Raw genomic sequence first — 23,879 nt, 5'->3', positions numbered from 1 at the left:
CTTATCATGTTCTTTTACTCTGTTGGGGTCAATGGTCTGGGAACCAAGGGATGGAAAGGGGCGTGGATTCTCTCACTATACATTTAAGGATAAATGAACATGCAAACATTGGTTATCTCTCCTAGCTGAAAAACACCCCAAACCTTCTCTGACCCCACTTTCCCCTGTAGCTATTGCCCTATTTTTCTGCCTCGGTTTACAGCCACATTTCTCTCAGGAGTTGTCCCCTGTGTTTCATTCTTCTCTCATTTTCCCTTGACCTATTGCAACAAGCTTTTGCTCCCACTACAATACTAAAAACAGCTCTTCCCAAGATCTTTATTTTTTTAAATTAATTTATTTATTTTGAGAGAGAGACAGTGCACAAGCAGGGGATGGGGAGAGAGATAGAGAATCTCAAGCAGGCTCCACACCATCAGCACAGAGCCTGATGTGGGGCTCGGACCCGGGAACCATGGGATCATGACCTGAGCTGAGACAAAGAGTCACTTAACCGACTGAGCCACCCAGGCACTCCATCTTTCCAAGATCTTTAATGGCCTCCATGTTACTAATCCAATGGTGAGTTCAGCAGTAGCTCAACTGACTGAGCCACCCAGGCATCCCTGGCAGTGTTTGGCATGGTTGACGATACTGGATTCCCTGAGCCACATTCTTTGCTTGGCACCCACATGGCTTACTCTCCAGTTTTCTTCTTATTGTTGGCTGCTCCTTCTCTGTGTCTTTTGTGGGTTCTTCCTCATCTTCCCAGACTCATCGTCTAGACACGCCCAGGGTGCAGTTCTCAGATGGCTTCTCTTCCTACTGCTTCCTACTACTCTTCTTCTAACCTACACTCACTCCCAAGGCACACTCAGGTGGTCTCATTGCTTTAAATAAGATCCAGCTGAAGACTCCCAATCAACCAAAAATCTCTGTCATATCCAGCACCTGACCACTTCTTGTCCCCTCTACCGCTCCTCTTCTCCAAGCTACCGTGATTTTCCATCTAGGTTATTGCAATAGCCTTCCAACTAGCTCCCCTGCTTCTGCCTTTTCCCCTTTGCAGGCTATTTTGAAAAATTCAACAGCCAGAGCAATCTTTTTAGAATTCAAGTCATACCATACCACTTCTCTGCTCATACGTCTTCAATGGCTTCCACTATGACTCTCCTTCCAGGGAAGCCATCTTTCCTTACACTTGTAACAGATTTTCTTTACAAAATTTTGAAGTTTTATGCTTAAATTCATCTTCACGGCATATCTTCTTGGTGGCATGCATTTTTACTCAATAGAAAATTACATTGTAGGGGTGCCTGGGTGGCTTAGTCCGTTAAGCACCCGACTTCGGCTCAGGTCATGACCTCGCAGTTGATGAGTTCGAGCCCCGTGTTGGGCTCTGTGCTGACAGCTCAGAGACTGGAGCCTGCTTTGGATTCTGTGAACCCCTCTCTCTCTGCCCCTCCTCTGCTTGTGTGCACGCGTGTGTGCGATCTCTTCTCTCTCTCTCTCTCTCTCAAAAATAAACATTAAAAAATTTTTTTAAAAAGAAAATGACATTGTAAAATTGGCTGTTTTTTTTGGCCCTGAGTTTTATCTTATTAAGTTCATATTGCCATACATGTTTCCTTTTTAACATTTTTTGTCTTCTGTTACTGTATTAGCCAGGAGAGCCTTAGCTCTGCTGCAATAACATATAGATACCAAATATCTGCCTTAACTCAACATAGTTGCCCCCCCCCCCCCACCTCATGGTAAGTATCCAAAGCCTATTGTCAACAGCTCTCTGCCTAATTGGTGTTTCTGGTTCAGTGGTCAGAAGAGGAGAAAAGCTGAAGGGTCACGAAGGAAACTTCTAGTGCTGCAGGCTGGAAGTGACAGACATCTCTTTTTCTCCCATGTTATTGCCCAGAACCAGTCTTCCATGTGCCCAGGAAGGAGGAAAATAAATGGCATTTGTGGACCAAAAAGCATGGTCTTTCCCTTAGTCACTTTTCAGGAGCCTGAGGGTCAAAGGCAGTATATGTACCATCATGGAATCGCACCTATATTTTGGTTACGACATGTACTTCATTACTAAAGAAACAAAAACCAAAACCATATTTATGTAATTCCCCAAGTCAGCTCTTTTCTTGTCTCCTGCTTCTGGTTTAGGGTGTGTGTGTGTGTGTGTGTGTGTGTGTGTGCGTGCGCGCGCGCGCGCGCGCGTCACCATCAGTGCCTTCAGGCAACTCTACTGCTGAATTCGGCAGCTCTTCCAATTCTTTGAAACTTTACAACAATCTTGAGACCTAATTCTCTTCATTTTAGGGATTGAGACATGAAGGCTAGCGGGGTTCTGTGTCGTATCCAAGGTCACACCACAAGTGAGTGGCTGCACCAGGATGCCGGTGCCAGGGTCCTGACTCCTGCCTTGGTTTCAATGCTTATCCTGCATTCCTGGGGATAGAACCTACCAGACAGGAAGGCTGTTCTTCCCATACAGCCCTGCAGCTCTCTGCTGCCCTCTCCTGACTTCCTCAGTTATGACCGGTGAGAAGTTCCCGCAGCGAACCCCTTATGTTCCCGCAGCCTCGAAGGCCTGTGCCCTCTCTTCTTGATACTTCATACCCTCATCCCCTCTGATTCCCAGGTGCTGAGAATATAAATAGGAACTAGTAAATATTCTTGTTGATTAATGTTTAAGAGCAGCAATCCCGATGAGGTGTTAGAGAGTTCTAGTGGGTTTCCACTACATGCTGATGCATAATCCCCAAGGACTCCTCATAGCAATGCCACAGGAAGTGCTATTAAGTCTCTTACAAATAAAACCGAGTGCCAAGAGGATGCGCGAACATGCTCGGGGTTATCCACTTACTAACACTTATTCTACACACTGTTAAAGAACTTGCTTATCTGCTGGACAGTGTGCTGGGTGTTGGGATATAATTAATCAAAATCTTTTCATTTGACTAATGAGTCAGAGATGTATCTGTAGTAATTTTATTTACTCTTGAAGGAAAGAGAGACAGAGCGTGAGTGGGGGAGAGGCAGAGAGAGAGGGAGACACAGAATCTGAAACGGGCTCTGAGCTGTCCCGCAGAGCCCGAGGTGGGGCTCGAACTCACAAACCGTGAGATCATGACCTGAGCTGAAGTCAGTCACTTAACCAACTGAGCCACCCAGGCACCCCATATTCAAAAAAAATTTTTTTAAATATTGATTCATTTCTGAGAGAAAGAGAGAGGGAGACAGAGTGAACACAGAGGAGGAGCAGAGAGAGAGGGAGACACAGAATCTGAGACAGCCTCCAGGCTCTGAGCTGTTAGAGCTGGACAGGGTCTCAAACTCAGGAGCCGTGCCATCATGACCTGAGCCAAAGTCAGATGCTTAACTGACTGAGCCACCCAGGCACCCCTGATTCTAATTATTTTATTTTATTTTATTTATTTTTATTTTATTTTATTTTTGAATATAATTTATTGTCAAATTGGCTTACATACAACACCCAGTGCTCATCCCAACGCACAAAACATTGAATCAGTGATGCTTCCCTCATGTGTGAATTTCTGTGGGGCGGTTGACCTACTAATTCAGACCTCGCCATCTCCCCGGCGTAAAGGGATGTCCCCGAGTGCCCCTGCTGTGATCCTCCCCATTGCCAGTGTTGGACGCACATTCATTTGGTTTCTTTCCTTTTTTTTTTCTTTTCAAAAAATTTTTAAAAACTTCTAGCTAGTGAACATACAGGGCCATATTGGTGTCAGGAGTAGAATTCAGGGATTTGATTCTTTCCCTTTTGGATTCGAGGTACACAAAGTCTTGGAGGCTGAGAGAATGAGTATTTCCTCCGCTGATTTGCTACCTTTCTGTAGCCACACTATAAATTCATTCTCACACACACCCGCGTTGGGATCTGCTGCAGCAAACATTTTCTGAGCTTTTCATCTATTCTTTCATTCCACAATTATTAAAACGCTCCCTACGCCCTGGGCAGAAATCTATGAACAACACAGATAAATCCCAGCTCTCATAGAATGTACTAGTGCATTCCAGACGGTCTAGGAATACATTGTCTTCCTAGTAGCTTCTCTGGATTTACAAAACCTGCGGATTTCTGTTAGTAACTCCTTGTTTATTGTGAGCAGGGTGAAGGTTACTGGAAGGGGGGAAAAACTTCATTTCATTGGTGATAATCATCTTTTTCTGTTTTTAATCCTTTCCTTCTGTTGGCTGAAGAGTCGTTTCCTCTTCCCTTTTGTTTCTCTCATCCTGTTAATCCTCTAAAGACCTCTATACCCAACGACCCATCCCCAGTGGCCCCTTTATAGTGTGTTCTAATACCAGGTGCATCATAATAGACTTAATACATGTTAGATAATGCAGTAAGTCCTCCCTGCCCCATTTACTCCTCCCTACAACGCTGTGAGTTTCTATCACAGGAATACATCTTTCTTTCTTTCTTTCTTTCTTTCTTTCTTTCTTTCTTTCCTTTGAGAGAGAAAGGAGGGCAGAGGAAGAGGGAAAGAGAATCCCAAACAGGCTCTACTCCCAGCACAGAGGCGGATGCCGGGCTCGATCTCTTAACCGTGAGATCATGACCTGAGCCGAAATCAAGAGTCAGATGCCCAACCAACTGAGCCACCCTGGTGCCCCGGGAATAGATTTTTTTCTAAAATGAGTTAACTTCAAATCTTTATTTCAATCCTATTGATTTCTACGCTATTACTGTCTGATTTTTGAATATTCAGAATAGCTTCAGTTAATATTTAGATTCAACTGCCTGTTGTATGCCTGGCACTTCAGGAATATGTGACAGATGGAGACAAAATTAGGCCTGGCTAAGGGGACATTCAGTACCACGGATGATGCGGTCTAGCCACTTTGGGCATCCAAATTTTGACCACAGTCGGGATTTACCCAATCCAACTCTCTAGTGTGAAGAGTACCTACGGACAACTGATGGAGTTCATGCTGCAAGAACCCTGTCTGCTCCATAAACACAGCAGTACCGGATGAAACAAAAAGAGAAAATGGAAGAAGGCATAGTCAGGCTTAACTACAAGACAAGCAGTTTTGAAGATCCAAGCTGACACAGAAAAGCACAAACAGCGATCAGGGCTGAGAAGGTGGGTGGACTTGTAGGGTTTGGGAAGCAGAAGCAGTCAGCAGTGGAACGGGCGTCCGAAGTGTTCCCTGTGGGATGGGAAAGCAGAGGCATCTCAACTGGCTGAGCGCACGGCTGGGCTCGGCTCGCCTGGGGTGCATTCCTCATCCCCCACCCTCAGGGGAAGAGCCTGGAAATAAGCCTGCTGCCAAATGCTGAAGGGGCAGTGGCTCATATCCAGATCCAGGCTGGGGGAGAAGGATGAGACGGCCTGTGAACAAATGCTGAGTCGAGCTTCTCCTTGACCCAGCCTGGGTTGGCCCATTGGCTCCGCAGGACAGTCCCTCTTGCTGCCTTTACTAGACCTGGATTATGACTGGGCCCCCCCAAAAGCTGCTCAACAGGATAAGTGCATATGGAGGTAAAGGAGAAGGGAGGAGGAGAAGGGAGGCAGAGGAGGATGACAAGGACGAGGAGGAGAAGGAGGGAGAGAAGCTAAAACAAACAGACCACCTGCTATCCCAAAGGAGATTGTAAATCAAATAAAAAACTGATGGATAAAAGCTAATACTGAGAAAAGCAGTCGATAAACCAGCAATCAAGACATGGATCCACTTTGGGTGAAACTGATTTTACAGAAAGATCAGACAAGGCTTTCAAGTAAATGTACTGGTTATTTCAAAGAAATATATGATATCAAAAATTTCATTAAGATAATAAAAGGTTACGGGGAAATAAGAACGGAGAGATATGGAAAAAGGCCAATTAGAATATTTGAACATAAAGAGGTGCGTGGCTGGTTCAGTCGGTTGAGCTTCTGACTCTTGATTTCGGCCCAGATCATGATCTCATGGCTTGTGAGTTCAAGCTCCACCTTGGGCTCTGTGCTGACAGCATGGAGCATGCTTGGGATCTTCTCTCTCTATCCCTCCCTCCCTCCTTCCCTCCCTCTCTTTCTCTCTCAAAATAAATAAATAAACTTAAATATTTGAACATAAAACAAATAGTGATTGAAATAAAAAATGTGGGGCTTTGAGTTACAATGGTTGTTTTGCTGTATAGACCTAACTTCACTCCCTTTCTAAAGCACAGTGAGATTACAATAAAGAGATGAACGAGAGAAAAGAGAAACAAACCAACAAGAATGGGGAAAATAGGCGAGGAGACAATGGCAACAGTATTTTGGGATCTGGAAGGGAGATGGGCGAGTGGTAATTGATGGGGGTGAACCTGGGGCAGCCAAACCTTGAAATCACTGTGGTCTCAGAAAGCTGAACAACAACAAAAAAATCCTGTTCATGCTGAGAACCCTCTAAGTCCCAGGAACTAACAGTTCCAGAAAGCTCTGGATTGGAGCAAAAGTAGAGCTAAACAGAAGGATTGAGTGACAGCCGTGGAGAAGCAGTTCCCTCTTCAGATGTCCTCTCCCACCTGCCATGCTAACATGTGATACACATACATATGGATCACACATGATAGATATAATATGTGATGGATACATATATATTAGAATACATTCATTCAAGAAGGTGGATTAAATAACATTTTTAAATATACAAAGACTGACTGCAGGGGTGTCTGGGCGGTGCAGTTGGTTGAGCATCTGACTCCTGATTTTGGCTCATGGATGTGAGATCGAGCCCCACGTTAGGCTCCACGCTGGGCATGAAGCCCACTTAAGTTTCTCTCCTCTCCCTCTGTCCCTCCCTGATGCATGTGTGTGCACGTTCCTCTCTCTCTCTCTCTCTCTCTCTCTCTCTCTCTATATATATATATATATATATATAAACCCTGACTACATTACCACACATAGATCCTCACCAAAAGGCTACTAAAATTTGCTTCAGAAACAGGAACGTGAAGACAGAAGGGAAATGTGGAATGCAGAAGCAGGTGTCCTTCAATCAGCTCAACTTCCCACCTGCCCCTAAACCAAACGACTTGTTCTACTGAGCACAGAGATTGAGAAAGTGTGTTGAACATGTCAAGTAATGGAGTCTAAAAATTACTTTTTTGTTGTATATGACAAGAATTACAAGATGGGGGGGGCTATTCAAGGTGGGAGGTACTTGAAGCACATTGAGGACTGATTGAAGTCAAGAGGAATTGAATAATTGCAGACTTTGTCAGTCTGTAGTTAAGCATGTACATTAAAAAAAACTCAGAGCAGCCATTGAAATAAGACTTACAGTTTCCAAGTCAGAAGAGATTAAACGTTATCAATCAAAAGAAGACAGAACAGAAGAAAAAGAAGATAAACAGAAAGCACAAAATAAAATAATATAATTAAGTCTAAATTCCTAAATTATAAAGAATGGAAATGGGTTATATTTGTCTATTAAAAGACAGAAGCAATCAGCTAGATCAAAATAAAATGTAGCTTTATGCTTCTTATAAAACACAGAGTGAACACACACACACACACACACACACACACACACACACACACAGACTGAAAATAAAAGAATGGAAGGGCACCTGGGTGGCTCAGTATACTAAGTGTCTAAACTCCTGATTTTGGCACAAGAGATGATCTCACAGTTGTGAGATCAAGCCCCATGTTGGGTCCGTGCTGATCATGGAGCCTGCTTAAGATTCTCTCTCTCACTCCCTCTTCCTCTCCCCCACTCGCACATACTCTCTCTTTCTCTCAAAGGAAGAAAGAAAGAAAGAAGGGAAGAAAGAAATGAATGGAAAAAGATGTGTAGCATATACTAACCAAAAAGTTAGAGCAAAATTAACATTAGGACAAAGTAAATCTTAAGGCAAAAAATGTTAATGGGAATAAAGAGAGTAACCACAAAATACTAAACGTACCCACTCAGCAAGGAGATGTTACAATTATGAAATCGCATTCTTCTGATACAATTTCACATATTACAATATGGTAACAAACAGAGGAAATAGAGAAGATTTATAAGAAGAAAGTCAGAAAGCCTAGCAGAGGACTAACACAACTCATAAATCAAGCAGACAAAAATTAGGAAACATAGAGCGGCTTTGAACAATAAAATTAGCAACTGTGTATATGTATGTTTCTAAAAACTTCACACCCAACAAGGACATATATAGCCTTTTCAACTGTGGATAGAGTCTTTGTAAAATTGGACCATGAGGTCAAAAAGGACATCTCAACAACTTTGAATAATTGATATCATACCAACCACAATATCTTACCACATAATTAAATTAGAAATGATTTAAATGATCAATTAACACCCCCACTCTCTCCCTCTTTCCACTAATTGAGAAACTTAAGAACACAACTTCGAATAACTCTGAATAAAGATGAAATAAATGCCATAACAAAAAATATTTACAGCTGAATAATAAATGTGCTAAAGCAATAAATTGTGTGATGAGGCTAATGTGGTATCTAGAGGAAAATATGTGGCTTAATTGCATTTATTATAAACTAGAAAAATGAAAATAAATGAGTACTCTTCAACTACAAAAATAGATAAAAAAGAACAGTAAACTAACGTATGAAGGTGGAAGGAAACAATTAATATAGGAGAAGAAATTAATGAAATAGGAAATTAGGACACAAAACCAAAAACCTGTTCTTTGAAAAAAGGAAAAAAGAAGGAAAGTGAGGAAGGAGGTAAATCTCTAGCAGAATTCATCAAGAAATAAAGGGAAACTAGGTAAGTAAGTAATATTAAGGAAAAAAGCTTGGTTGACAGCCATGAGGTTGGTAAATATTTGGAATATCCTTCTGGATACATGACCGAAGTGACATTATCAGTTAATAGGGAAGGATGTTCTCAATATGAAAGCATTTAGATTTCTGCTTCACAGCTTAAACAAAGATCAAGTCCACATGCATTACACACCTAAGGGTAAAAAGCAAAATCTAAACATTTTTAGAATACATTTTAGTGCGCCTGAGTGGCTCAGTCAGTTAACTGTCCAGTTCTTGGTTTCGGCTCAGGTCATGATCTCAGGGTTTGTGAGTTGGAGCCCCACATAGGGTTCTGCGCTGTCTGTGTGGAGCCTGCTTGGGATTCTCTGGCTTCCTCTCTCTCTCTCTCTCTCTCTCTCTCTCTGCCCCTCCCCTACTCATGCTGTCTCTCAAAATAAATAAATAAACTTTAAAAGAAAGAATACATTTTAGTTAAGGTACAAAAACACAACCATACAGGGAAAGAAATACATTTCGCTACATAAAACCTGAAGATGCTTCCTACACAGAGTTAAAAACCGGGAAAACACTGACTATATAACAAAGTAGACACAGTTGGAAAATACACAGAATTCCTAGAAATCATTTAAAATGATGGACTGCTCAATGGAAACATGAAGAAATGCAACGCGCAAGGGGGTAAGTCCGTGTGGTCAATATGCGTTTGACCTGATGCCTAATCCTCAGGGGGTCACAACCGTAAGAGGCCACACTTATCTAGCGCTGGCCTTGTGTGAGGCATGGCTGGTGGGAATATAGTCGGTCAACCTCTTCAGAGAGCAATTTGGTATTATCTGGTGATGTGGGAGATGCTCGTTTAGGTGTATGTCCTAGAGAAGTAGTCCTTAAACTCTGGCTTGTCTCAGAATCACCTGGACGGCTTGTGAACGCACACCTTGCTGGGCTCCACTTCCAGAGATTTCTAATGCCGTGGGTCTGGGGAAGGGACTGAAGATCTGCGTTCTGATGTGTTCCTGGTGATGCTCTCACTGCCGCTGGGCTTTGAGAACTTCTCCCCCTAGAAGCCTTTTGCAGAGGTACACAACGTGACCTGCACAAAAATGTTCCTGTTAGGAACACAAAAAGGAGAGACAATTGAAATGCTCTCCAGCAAGACAATGAATAAGTAAACTGTGGGTTTTTTTTTTATATAACAGAATATGCATAGAAATGAAAATAAATGAACTAGAGATAACAAAAATATAAAAAAAAAAAACAATATGCTATGAAAAAAAGCCAATTACAAAGTGATATATGGACCTCAATGCCATCTTTGCACATAACAAACAAAACACAAAACAAACAATATAATGTTTATGAGTAACAAATGGTATAAGTCAAGCATGAGTAGGATAATACCAAATTTAGGATATTTGTTAATTGTGAGGGGATGGGAGCTGAAGTAGATAGAGGGCCTCAACTGTATCTGCATTGTTTCTATCTATCTATCATCTATCTATCTATCTATCTATCTATCTATCTATCTATCTATCTATTATCTATCTATTATCTATCATCTATCTATCTATCTATCTATCTATCTATCTATCTATCTATCATCTATCTTCTATCTATCTATTCTCTATCTATCTATCTATCTATCATCTATCTATCTATCTATCTATCATCTGTCTATCATTAATTGTATTTTCTCAAAAAAAGATCTTAAGTAAATATTGCTGTCCTAGTTCAGGCCACTGTAACAGAATACCATGGACCGGGTGGTTTATTAACAACAGAGACTATTTCTCACAGTTCTGGAGGCTGGAATTCTAAGGGCAGGGAGCCAGCCCTTAGAATGGTTGGGTTCAGGTGAGAACCCTCTTTGGGGGTACCTCCTGCCAAATTCTTGTATCCTCAAATGGTGGAAAGGGGGCAAGAGTCCTCCGGAGTCCTTTTTATAAAAAGGCAGTAATTCCATTCAGAAAGTCTTGTCCCTATGACCAAATTCATTCCCGGAGGTCTGCCTCTTCTCTTAATACCATCACATTGGGCATTACGTTGGGCATTAGGATTTAACCTATGAATTTGGGGTGACACATTCAGTCTATGACAGTTGTCAAAGCTGGGTAGTGGGTATAAAGTTATTATGTTCCTTCTTACGTTTATATTGGAATCATTTCATGATAAAAATGCATTAAAAAGAATGCCTGCAAAAATACCAGGCCAGACTTTGTTTCTGGGTTTTTTAAATGTTTATTTATTTATTTTGAGAGAGAGAGAGAGAGAGAGAGAGAGAGAGAGAGAGAGATGGGGGAGGGGGAGGGGCAGAGAGGGAGGGAGAGAAAGAATCCCAAGCAGGATCCATGCTGACAGCACAGAACCTGATGTGGGGCTTGATCTCACAACCATGAGATCATGACCTGAGATGAAATCAAGAGTCAGACGCTTAACCAGCTGAGCCACCCAGGCTCCCCTGTTTCTAGATGTTTTTAAGGCTGACCGTGATCATTTAGAGAAGATTGAGCCTCTCTTCTGGAACAATAGCCATATACAGCTTTGTCTGCTTCATCACGACGATGCGTAAAAGTACAAGGAATGATTTCTAATCCCTTCGGGGAGGAACAGTGAAGACCCTCGGCTTTTCGCTCTGGTCTGGGTCCCTCTTCCTCCGTCTGAGTGTTGGATCTGCTCCTCCACCTCTGTGTCTCGTTTCTGGGCTGGGACATCTGACGCTTTGCGCAAGAGGCACAGAAAAGGAATCTGCCCATCCAAAGCCTCTTGTATTACCCTCACTCACAAAGAAGAATTCTGCCTTTAACTGCTCAGTTTTGAACTTCTCGGGGGCAAAGCTGGGACAACGCAGTGACAAACTTAAGAAACCTGCAAGGCTGGATTGGCTTACACTGCAAAGTATTACGGGCGGGAGACAAAAATGTTCCCGAGGGGGGAGGGGGCGGGAAGGGAGACAGGAGCCAGCCAGGTAGTTCTTTCCCTCCTGCTGGTGCGGTGGTCTTCCTAGCTGCTTTGTCTAGCTTCATAGGTCAGCGCCGAAGAGGGGTTTTGCTTTGCATTTTTAGGGAGTGAGAGTCTCTGTCAGACTGGGTCAAACAGGGTCAGGGCTGAAAAATTTCCATGGAGCAGGGACATAGGTATGACACTGGTTCAATGTCTTCCTAGCATAGAGCTGCCCCAAATTTGAGTGTAGCTACCTTGTGTCCCCTGTTAGGTGAGGGAACACTGCTTTTGTTGCCTCGTTTACCTCTAGCCACATCCTTGTCGGCCGGCATTATTTCCCCACCTTTACCAATGAGAAAGTGGGCTCAGAGGGGCCGACCTGCTCCAGGTAACAGGTCCATCGAGAGGCTTATGTGGATTCTGATCCATGTCTATGATGTGTGTGTTTTTTTTTAATTTTTAATGTTTATTTTTGAGAGAGAAAGAGAGAGAGAGAGAGAGAGAATGAGTGGGGGGGGGGGCAGAGAGATAGGGAGACACAAAATCCAAAGCAGGCTCCAGGCTCTGAGCTGTCCTGACACAGGGCTCAGACTTGGGAATGATGAGATCATGACCTAGGTCGAAGTCAGATGCTTAACCAACTGAGGCACCCAGGTGCCCCATGTCTGTGACATTTTATACTGAGCCACACCGCCATAGGTGCTGGGGGAATGTGGTTAACTGTAGACATGGCCCTGTCATCAGGGAGCTTTATCATTTATCTGGGGACACATATACCTGCACTTGAAGCATTTAGGCTGACACAGTCGTATGACACGAAGAGAAAGAATCTGGTGTGTTTAGGGTTTTAGGATATGTCACCCTGTCCTCCACAGGGTGCTGTTTGCTTTGGCTCAGCTGCCTCCTGTGATCAGAACAGGATCACACCCCCCCCGGTGTTCCTTTTGCTTTATAGTGAAATGATGTCATATTTCCTCTTTGGAGAAAGAGATTACGCAGCCCGCAGATAATCATAAAATGCTCTGGAGGAAGTTCTTTGCAAGGAAGGCAATTTGGCACAGTTATTTTCTGGATGAAAGAGAGCCTTAGTCACAGGCCTTGTTGGACTGTGGGCTCCTTAAGGACTGAGGCTGGGTATTTCACATCGGTACGGCACACAGCCTGGCCCAGGGTAGTTATGAAGTAGCTAAGGGCGGGATAAAGGGCAGGCAGGTAGGTGGGGGAGGTGGGGGATGTGTGGTCCATTCTAGTAAAGGAAGCCCTCATGGCATCCTTGATAAATGTGGAAGTCTCAAGATTTCATTTCACCCTGAACCTGAGTAGTTTAGATCCAGAGACCTTGGCGAAGAGTCTAGCTGGCGTGGCGCCCTCCTTGGTTGGCCCCTCACCCTCCAGTCGTGTTTGTCCAGCTTGTCTACAAACTTGGGACTCCCACGGAGCTTCTGCACATCCCCTGGGGCAGAGTTTTCCATGATTTGTTATCTCCTTTCCTTTGTTGTCTGAGCGCTTCAAATCTCCGTGGAGACTCGATCCCACGGGAGACCCCTTGGGTGTAAGAGCCACATATGTGGAATGTGAGTCATTTTATAGCCAGTGACAACCCTTGCCTCCTTCTTCTCTTGTTTGGCTCACGGTGGATCTCTGCCCTTCTCCGCAGGTTCAGAGAAGCCGTGATCCTTGAATTTGGGGTCTCCGTGCCACAATGAGATCCAGTAACCTGCACTGGCCTCCAGCCCCAAGGTTCTGAGCATGTTGGGCCTTTGTCTTCCATCCACCCAGAGAACAGATGGGGAAGTGCCCAGGGGCAGGTGAGTGGCCCTTTGGAGACGCCCGAGCACCTGGAGGGAGGTGGTTTAGTTTCTGGTTTACACGAAAGCTGGAAACCACAAGCTCATACCCAGAAAGCATGCAGACAGTGGCAAGTGGAGGGACACCCCCTCCCAAAGAGACCCCCAGCCTAGAGTAAAGATTCTTGGCCTCACATAACCCAATCCTTTCTTCCGAGTAGTCCCAATTTGTTACCTCATTCCTTCTTTCGAAAGTTCTTTTACGGAGTCACTGTGCTTTTAAACATCAACCCATTTTTCAAGTGAGGAAATAGGGACACACAGAATTCCATTGGTTTGCTTCAGTTCACACAGATTGGGGGGAGCAGGAGACTTTTGGGGGGCTTTGGGACCCCTTCATCTCTGTCTGCCCCTTCGAGTCACCTCAAATTAACCTACAATCTAAACAAGATCGGCTTGCTTGTTATTCAAGCAGCTTCAGGGCCATCTCTGGGCTCCGCTGAGACTCCCATCCCCTAGGCTTTCCTGTTATTGAAATTCTGCAGTAGTCATAGTCCATGAGCGATGGAAGCAAGATAATAAGATCTTCCTAGAGCACACCGTGAAAGTTTTCAAAGAGCCTGCACATCCATTATATCGCTGATATACATAATATCCCGGGAGACTGGAAGTGTAGGTATTATTCCTGTGTAAAGATTAGGAGCTAGAAGCTCAGAAAGTTTGCTTCCTTCTGCTGCACTGGGCTCTCCAGCTCGCCCCAGCACGGTGCTCTCTGTTGCACGTCTGACTGCAGAGACGTCCCGTTTATTTTCTCGTGCCTCCATTTCCCGTTTGCTCCCATTATGGGGAGACCGTATGTGAGTAGCTTTGAGGAACAGGTCATGCCCACTCAGTACTGAAGCTACCAGAATAATGTGAGAAGCCCTCAGTTAACTGATCAGATTTGGTGTTAGGAATGCTAACCCCCCCGGGGGAGGTGGCATAGTCGAAAGAGGGTGGGCTGTGGGGTCAGACTGGGCTGTATTTTCCTCCAGACTCTGCCACTTACTAGCTGGTTGAAGCCAGGCTCCTGGGAGCCCCGCATGTTACATCCCTTTCTTTTCCTTCGCAGCTACCTGGGGACAGAGGAAATCTGGGCTTAGTGGAGTAGAGTTTGAAAGGAGATGATAGGGACGCCGGGGTGGCTCAGTCGGTGAAGTGTCCAACTTCGGCTCAGGTCATGATCTCATGGAGTCCTGCGTTGGGCTCTGCGACGACAGCTCGGAGCCTGGAGCCTGCTTCAGATTCTGTGTCTCCCTCTCTCTCTGCTCCTCCCCTGCTCACCCTCTGTCTTTCTCTTTCTCTCTCTCTCTCAAAAATAAACAAACATTAAAAAGAAAAAAAAGAAAAGAGATGATATAGTACAGGTTTTCAGGAAGTTTAAAATTAAGTTCAGGAGCTAAGCGAAGGAAATTATACATGAGATCAGTTCCACTTGTCCCCCCCCCCCCCCCGCCTCCACAGGCAGGTGCGAGTGGGTTAGTCCAGATCCACAGGCCTCAGCCTTGCAGGCCTCTCCAGGCATGGGGCTGATGGGCAGGAGGTCACCCACGCTGGATGGTGCTTCCTTCTGGAAGTACTGGTGGGCTTCCTTGCCTTCCTGTTGCCTTGACACCAGTAGCTGAAGGTGGAAAGGAAGCAGCACTCTGGGTCAGCATGACGCTAGGAGCGTGTCCCCTCTTTTATGACATCACAATTTATTGCATGCAGGTACGTGCATCCTGGTGACTCTTTTTGGCAACACAGTCACGGACAAACAAAGGCACTGTCTTCAATGGGCTGTGCTTGTGCGTGTGGGGGGGTGTTAGAGACAAACAAATAAATGTCTAACAGGTGACAGCGAAGCTGTGACAAAAATGTCAAGGCAAGAAGCGAGTCGGAGAGTGATGGGGTTGCGTTTTCAGACGGTAGCTCAGAAGGGGCTAAAGTGGCCTTACGCAGAGAATTGAAGGAAGTGCAGGAGGAAGCCGCACAGGCAGAGAAACAAAGGCAGTAAGAACAAAGGCCCTGCGCGTCACTTCACGCTGTTTCCTTCCATCTTTAGACCAGCCCTGCAAACGTGCGTATCGCGTCTCCCAGGCGAAGATGTGAAAAGAGAGACTCAGCAAGAAAAAGCGACTTGCCCAAACTAGAGCTGGTCCCCGCTGGCACCAGAGTCAAACTCCGATCCTCTGATCTCAGAGGCGGTGCTGGGAACCAGGGCCGTGTGCAACGGACAGTGTGAGATGTTGCCGGAGGAGCAGAGAAGTAGGCACGCGGTGAGCGAGAGGGAAGGGGAGACAGGAGAGCCAGGACCGGGAGGCCAGGGGGTGGGGGTGCCCCCGGGCATCTAGCCTTTCCCCGTCCGCCTCATGCTCAACTAGGCGTGGTGGCTGGTTCCTGACAGTTTTGTTGGCGTGCCAGTGAGTTCCTTTTGCAGTTCCTTCACCGCAGGGGACAAGTGTCCCAGAGGTCAAGTGGACAGAAGGGACACAGGGAGAAATCCGGTCTCTCTGACCAGGCTCATCACGCAGCTGGACAAGCAAACAGCTGCAGGAGTGAAGTGTCAGTTTCCCCGCGTGAGCCCCACACCGTTGTCCCCTATTCGTCAGGGAAAATCTTAGCCAAGGAAGCACCTTCTTTTGAAGACATCAAATTGGGCCAAGTGCCTGGGCGGCCTCTCTCCACATTCAGTCACATTCACGATCGTCCCCCGTGAGTGTCCCCTTCCTTGTCGGCTGCTTGCTTCCGATGTTGTACTTGGCTGGTTCTCTCCACCTGGGGAGGACGCCCTGGGTTAATAGGGCCGCGGAGCCTCACTGGGTCCCTGCAGGTCCCAGAGCCTTCGGGGTGTTTCTCCAGCGGGCCTCTGAGCACAGAGAAGTTGGCCTCACGGTGGGGGGGGTGGGGGCCTGGGTGCAGGGGTGACCTTCAGTGAAAGGCAGTGGCAGAGGGAGGTAGCATGGCCTGAGCAGGGAACACTGGCTCTTGTGCCAGGCCTGTGGGCATTTGCGCTCTGTCACCTCCTGGTTCTCCGATCCGATGCAAGTTACTTGCTGTCTCTGAGCCTGTTTTTTTCCAGTGCGTGAAACCCAGAACAGTCATACGTCTCTGAAGCCTGGGTCATGGGATCGCAGCCTTGTTGTGGGTTTGAAAGGAGATAATGACCTAAGCCCAGCAGAATGTGGCCCACGGAAGGGACTTCTAAACATCCTCTTCCTCCTCCTTGGAGGGAGGGTCCTCTCCTACCCACACAGGACCTGAACGCTCTGAGGAAGCTCAGCAATTCCTGAAACTTGCCCAGAAAGCTTTCCTTGTTTAACCCATCTCTGGGGACTCACACGATTCCGTGAGAAATCCATTCATCTGGGTTGGACCTTGCCCTCCACCTAGGTTTTTCCATGGCATTTCGGTTAGGAGTGGTGGACCTGGGCTATGAAGACACCAAGTAGTCTGACCCCTCCCCCTCCTGCCTCTGGTGGGGGGGCCCACAGCCTCTTCCCAGGGACTCATCTCTCACGCTTCTCCTCCCTGGCCCACCTGACTCTCCTCTGCTGAACCTGGTTTTGTCAGTCAAGGATTATCTTGTCTCTCAGCCTGCACACGGTGATCTGGTTGGGAAATTCTTTCTTGGTTTCACCTATCCTGTCTTCCTTCTGGGCCAGACGAACTGTCCCTGCTGTGTTCTCCCAGATGCATGGAAAGGGGCTCATCTTGTGGTGGTTGTTCCGTTTGGAGAGTTCTCGGACTCCCCTGAAAGACTCTGGGCTCTTCAATGGCAGGGCTCTTGAACCTTTATAGGCTTGGTGCCTAAGTGCAATGCCTGACATGCAAGAGGCTCCTGGAGGAGTGCTCGACTGGGGAAGCAGCCAGAATCTAAGTCTGGGTAAATCACATCAGTAAATTACAAAGGAACGAGTTTCAAATGCTGTTGGTTTCAAAATTTGCCAAGGATTAGATAATTGGGTAGGATTCTTTCTCCCTTTTTAATGAATGAAAGGGAATGAATATAAGTTAATAAATGAAGTAATCCATTCAAGTATTTTATTCATTTAAACCTTTTTTTTTTCATTTAAGCCTTTTGAACGGTTTTCTCAGTATAACGATTCGATCCATTTGACAGCTTGAGTTAGTGTCTTGGGCCTCAAAGTATGCAACTGGGTCTTGGGCAGTAGAGAAAGAGCTGATCCCGATGACTGTGTAGTTTAGATACTAGGTTTTGGCTTGGAAATGAAGACTGGGCCCTGTTTTACTTTATTTTTAATTTTTTTGCCCTTTTTTATAATGATTTTATTTATTTATTATTTTTTAAAATATAATTTATTGTCAAATTAGCTTCCATACAACACCGAGTGCTCGTCCCAGCAAGTGCCCTCCTCAATGCCCATCACCCACTTTCCCCTCTACCCCACCCCCCCAACAACCCTCAGATGATATTTTTAATTTTTTTAAGTTGATTTATTTATTTTGAGAGACACATAGACAGCACGAGTAGGTGAGGGGCAGAGAGAGGGAGAGAGAGAATCCCAGGCAGGCTCTGTACCACCAGCACAGAGCCCAAGGTGAGGCTCGAACCCACAAACCCATGAGCCCAACAATGAGATGATAGCCTGAGCTGTAACTTAATCAACCGAGCCATCCAGGCACCCCATTTCACTGTATTTAAAAACAATTTTTTTAAGTTTATTTATGTATTTTGAAAGAGAAAGAGAAAAGCAAGGAGGGGTAGAGAGAGAGAGAGAGGGAGAGAGAGAATCCCAAGAAGGCTCTGCACCCTCAGCGCAGAGCCTAATGCTGGGCTTGAACTCACGAACCATGAGATCATGACCTGAGCCGAATCAAGAGTTGGACACTTAACCAACGGAGCCACCCAGACGCCTCCGCCCCATTTTACTTTATTAATTAGAGGCTAGGATATGGGATGCAATGAAGCCTATTTATAACACAACGAGTCAAGTCAGGCTCTACAGTACGCATGTGTAGTGAGTATCTTCCAGGAAGGGCATCCAGGAAGGGTAAGCACTGCCCTCAAACTGTTACATTATAAACCAGATTGCAAAGGGGAGAAATATTCAGGGATTGTGTGCTGAAATTTCCTGGAGCCAGCAGAAGCATGAAGTCTCTAGGGCTGCAATGCAGTTATATTTGGCCAGGAAGCCCATGTTTATAGACCACTCGCCGTGGGGATGTTAAAGAATGGACTTAGGAATGCAGGAATCTGAAGACTTTGACCTTTTTCTGACCATCTCTGTGTGCTTCTGTTGCCAGGAAATCATGGGTTGTTGAAGCCACAAGGAACCTGCTTAATTCTTTTTTTAGGGGAAGGAACAAGGAAGGTTTTAGACCTTGTCAACCTAAATTCAGATCCCAGTTTAGACATTTATTTTTTTTATTTCCCACGACCCCAGGATCACGATCTGAGCTGAAATCAAGAGTTGGACGCTCAACCAACTGAGCCACCCAGGTGCCCCAAGGCATTTGTGAGCATGGGCAAAACATGACACCTTTTCCTACAGAGGGCCCAAGTTATTGAATAATTCACCCAAGCTTCTGGAACCAGGGCACCATTGTTTCAGTTATATAGTGCTGCACATCAAGCCACTCCCAAACTTAGTGGCGTAAAGTAGAAATAATTTCCTATTTAGCTCAGAAATCTGCAATGTGGGGAGGTCCCAGCAGGGAAGGCTGGTGTCTGCTGGGCCAGCTCAGCTGGGGGTTGGAGACCTATTTCCCGGACGGCTCAGTCACCCGGGTGGCACGCTGGGGCAGTGAGAGTTTGGCTGAGGGAGGGAGAACTTAGTCCCTTCCCATGTGGGCCTTTCTGCAGGCCGCTTGGGCTTCCTCACCCTGTGGTGACCGGGTTCCAAGAAGCAGGGAGAGGAATCGATTTCTTAAGACCTGAGCCTGGAAATTGGCATAGCATCCTTCTGTCTTGTTCTGTCGTCAAGCAATCAGCAAGACCAGGTTTAAGGGAAGTGGCCATAGATCCCACTTGTTAATGAGAAGAACGTCAACGAATTTGAGGTTGTGATTTAAAAGGGCCGTATGATGGAGACATTATATTCTTTCACTGAATCTAAAACAAGGTAGGGATTCATCTTAGTAGTCTTATTCTTATTCCCCTCTTTTTCATTAAAAATAGTATTATTATTTTAGAAATCTTAATTTTGGTGTAGTTAGCATGCGGTGTTATATTTGTTTCAGGTGATTTCAAGTGATTCAACACTTCCATACAACAGCCGGTGCTCATCATAACAAGTGCACTCCTGAATCCCCATCACCTATTTAACCCATCCCCCACCCTTCCCCACCCCTGTAGCTCTCAGTTTGTTCTGTATAGTTAAGAGTCTGTTTGTCTCTTTTCCCCCCCTTTGCTCATTTGTCTTGTTTCTTAAGTTCCACATATGTATGAAATCATATGGGATTTGTCTCTCTGTGACTGATTTATTTCGCTCGGCATTATGCCCCCTAGATCCATCCACGTTGTTGCAAATGGCAAGATTTCATTCTTTTTTTTATGGTTGAATAATATTCCCTTGTCTATATCTAGACCACATCTTCTTTATCCATTCGTCTATCGATGAACACTTGAGCTGCTTCCATAGTTCGGCGATTGTAGAGTAGATGATGCTGCGGTAAACACAGAGGTGCGTGTATCCCTTCGAAGTAGTGTTTTCATTATTCTTTGGGTGAATACCCAGTAGTGGAATTATTGGATCATAGGCTAGTCCTGTTTTTAATTTTTTGAGGAATCTGCATACTGTTTTCCAGAGTGACTGCACTAGTTTGCATTCCCAACACCTGTGTTTTTTATTATCGGCTTTTAAAAAGGGAATTTTGAGTGATTTTTCCCAGGCTCACATATCTCACGTTGATGGTGGAACTTGGATTCAAACTCAGTCCTATTGATTCTGTCTCTTATTAGCTCTGTTCGCTCCCCATGCCTCGAGCCCGCGGCCATCATCACCCCATGCTACGCCTGCAAAACCTCCCCACCTAGCCTTTCTGCCGTGTTCCTCTCCAAACCTGCCTCGGCACAGCACACTTGGTCCTTATGAAGGGCAGGAAGCTTACCTTGCTCCTCTCCTTAAGTTACTCAACACTGTCTGTTGCCCCCAGACTGAAGCTCAGCTCTGTCTTTTCTCTTAACTCGGCTTCTCACTCTCCGTGATGCCCTTGCCTGCTCCCGGGCTCAATGAGTGCCGTCTTCCTCCCATACTCTACTCCAGAAGTCTACATTTAAATTTTGCTCTGTTATGTATTGACCCAAACGTGGTGCGAAATGCTTTAGAAGGACTATCTATTTTAAAATTCCACTAGTCTGTTAAATTCTTTTGTATTGAACTTTTAAATTTTTGTAATTATTAGTATTATTATTTTCAATGTATTTATATTGAGAGAGAGGGAGAGAGAAAATCCCAAGCAAGCTCCTGGATACCAGCACAGAGCCTGATGTGGGGCTCGATCCCATGAATCATGAGATCATGGCCTGAGCCAAAACCAAGAGTTGGATACTCGACCGACTGAGCCACCCAGGCCCCTCTATGATTATTTTTTTAAAAGGTTCCCTAAATTCTTTTGTATTTAAAGCCAGGTATGCTTGATCAGGAAGCCAGGCTCTTTCTTTTTTCAATGTTTATTTATTAAAAATTTTTGAATGTTTTGTTTATTTTTGAGAGAGGGGTGGGGAGGGGCAGAGAGAGAGGGAGACACAGAATCTGAAACAGGCTCCAGGCTCTGCACATAGCCCGATGCAGCGCTCGAACCCACGAACTGTGAGATCCTGATCTGAGCCAAAGTTGAATGCTTAACCGACTGAGCCACCTAGATGCCCCCCCTCCCCCCACTTTTTAATGTTTATTTATTTTTGAGAGAGAGGCAGCGAGTGCGGGTCAAGGGGAGAAAGAGAGAAGGAGACAGAGGATCTGAAGCAGGCTCTGTGTTGACAGCAGAAAGCCCGATGTGGGGCTCGAACTCAAGACCTATGAGATCATGATCTGAGCCAAAGTCGGATGTGTAACCGACTGAGCTAGCCAGGCGCCCCCAAAACTAAGCTCTTCACTTCTATGGTAACCTGTACCTACTTGAGGTTTCCCAAATGCACGGATTTCTCTCCGGTATCCGGGGTTTAATACTTGCTGTGCTCTCTTTACCTCTCTAACTTTTTTCTCACTCACTTATCCTTCTCTTCCAGGTTCCAGCTGAGACAACACTTCCTCTAGGAAGCATTCACTGATTCCTCCAGACTTGGGGGAGCTTCCCTGCTATTTCCTCCCATAACGTCGGCATCCTTATCCAGCACTTTAAATTTTGTACTGAAATTGTCTGTTTTCTGGAGCTCCTCACAGGCTATACATTCTTCGGGGGCAGGGCCAGGGTCTTGACTTTGCTTTCCTCTTCTGAAATGAAAGATGTCTCAGTGTGCCATCCTCACTGGTTCTCCTTGAGCTGTCGTTGTCCGTGAGGTTATGAGCGTCCTGACTCTCACTTCCACCTATGCAGCCATATGCCCCAAACTGGACCCATGTAACAGAGTTTGTCATAGTGGGCTTTGCTGGGGTGCATGAAGCACGCCCCCTCTTCTTTACACTCTTCCTCACCATGTACCTATTCACCCTGGTGGAGAACTTGGCCATCATCGTGGTGGTGGCTTTAGACCACCGGCTACGTAGACCCATGTATTTCTTCCTGACACACTTGTCCTGCCTTGAAATCTGGTACACTTCGGTGACAGTGCCCAAGATGCTGGCTGGTTTTATTGGGGTAGGTGGGGGCAAGAACATCTCCTATGCTGGCTGCCTGTCCCAGCTCTTCATATTTACCTTCCTGGGGGCAACGGAGTGTTTCCTACTGGCTGCCATGGCCTATGACCGCTATGTGGCCATTTGTATGCCTCTCCGATATGCGGCCTTGGTGTCGTGGGGCGCCTGCATCCGTCTGGCCGCTGCTTGTTGGCTGGCGGGCCTCCTCACACCTGTTTTGCCTATCTACCTCATGTCCCAGCTGACGTTTTGTGGCCCCAACGTCATCGACCACTTCTTCTGTGATGCCTCACCGCTGCTAGCCTTGTCCTGCTCAGATGTCACCCTGAAGGAGACCACAGACTTCCTCGTTTCTCTGGCGGTGCTCCTGGCCTCCTCTACGGTTATTTCTGTGTCCTATGGCAACATCGTCTGGACGTTGCTGCACATCCATTCAGCTGCTGAGCGCAGGAAGGCCTTCTCCACTTGTGCAGCTCACCTGACAGTGGTGAGCCTCTTCTATGGCACTCTTTTTTTCATGTATGTCCGCACCAAAGTGGCCTCCTCCATCAACTTCAACAAGGTGGTGTCTGTCTTCTACTCCATTGTCACGCCAATGCTCAACCCCCTCATCTATAGTCTTCGGAACAGGGAGGTGAAGGGAGCTCTGGGCCGAGCCTTGTCCCTCAGGTCTTGGAAAGGTCAGCAAGGAGGAAGGTGAAGACCTAATTTTCTTGCCTTGGCTCTTCAGAAGGAGGGTGGTGAGGACGAGGAGACAGAGCAGTGACCTGGGTGGTCATGAGTTATGGATTATGTATTAGTTAAAGTAAACTGTTAATCTGGTGTAACGAGAGACACCTAGCTATAAAGGGGCTTAAAGAAGGAAAGAGATTTGTTCTTTCCTGCAAGAGTCCAAGGTGAGCGCTTCAGGTTGGCAGGTGGCTCTGCTCAACAGGCAAAGATGGAAGTTCCCTCATTCCATAGTGTCAACATCCCTTAGGATGTTGGCAAACTAAGCGCCGTGGGCCAAATTCAGCTCGACACTTGTTTTTAATGAGCTGTAAGCTAAGAATGGTTTTTAGACTTTTAAATGGTTGTAAACAAATCAAAAGTAAAATAATATTTCATGACACATAGTCATTTTATTTTTTATTTTAATTTTTAATTTGAGAGAGAGAGAGTGAGGGAGAAGCAGAGGGAGAGACAGAGACAGAGACAGAGAGAGACAATCCCATGCTCAGCACGGAGCCTGATGCATGGCTCCATCTTACAACCATGAGATGATGACCCGAGCTGACATCAAGAGTCAGATTCTCAACTGACTCAGCTACCCAGGTGCCCCGACCCATAATCACTTAATAAAATTAAAAGTTCAGTGTCCATAAATCGAGTTTTACTAGGATACGATCACACCATATGTGTTATCTATGGCTCCATTCGTGCTACGATGACAGAGTTGAGTAGCTGAGATACAGACCATATGCCAACCCTCAGTCTAGGGCCTTCTTGTTATCTACATGGTCAGCATGAGGTTCCAGGGAGCAAGAAGGGTGAGGATAGATCAAGGAGGAAACAAACTTCATGTCTTAAGGTTTCTCCACTAGATGTAGAAACCATCATTTCTACTCACCTCTGTTGGTGAGAAATTAGCCATAGCTCCCAGCTCTTTGCCAGGGTACTGAAAA

The 23,879-nt window shown here is 45.6% G+C and overlaps 1 protein-coding gene across 2 annotated transcripts; it reads left to right on the top strand.

The window, feature by feature from the left end:
• Window positions 1-12,759: 12,759 nt before the first annotated feature.
• Window positions 12,760-23,326, top strand: OR6Q1 (olfactory receptor family 6 subfamily Q member 1). Of its 2 annotated transcripts, none has more exons than XM_086677338.1 (2): window positions 12,760-13,456; window positions 21,648-23,326. In XM_086677338.1, exon 2 carries the CDS (start codon window positions 21,950-21,952, stop codon window positions 22,913-22,915), a length of 966 nt encoding a protein of 321 aa, XP_086533464.1. In that variant the 5' UTR covers window positions 12,760-13,456; window positions 21,648-21,949; the 3' UTR covers window positions 22,916-23,326. The 2 variants fall into 2 exon arrangements, with proteins under 2 accessions (XP_086533464.1, XP_025784919.2); XM_025929134.2 differs by lacking the exon at window positions 12,760-13,456 and adding an exon at window positions 15,187-15,732.
• Window positions 23,327-23,879: the final 553 nt, after the last annotated feature.

This window comes from Puma concolor, chromosome D1 (assembly GCF_028749965.1).
Source record: "Puma concolor isolate L17-30 chromosome D1, mPumCon1.1.hap2, whole genome shotgun sequence".
Classification (NCBI taxonomy): Eukaryota; Metazoa; Chordata; class Mammalia; order Carnivora; family Felidae; genus Puma; species Puma concolor.
This window is presented reverse-complemented; position numbering and strand designations above follow the sequence as displayed.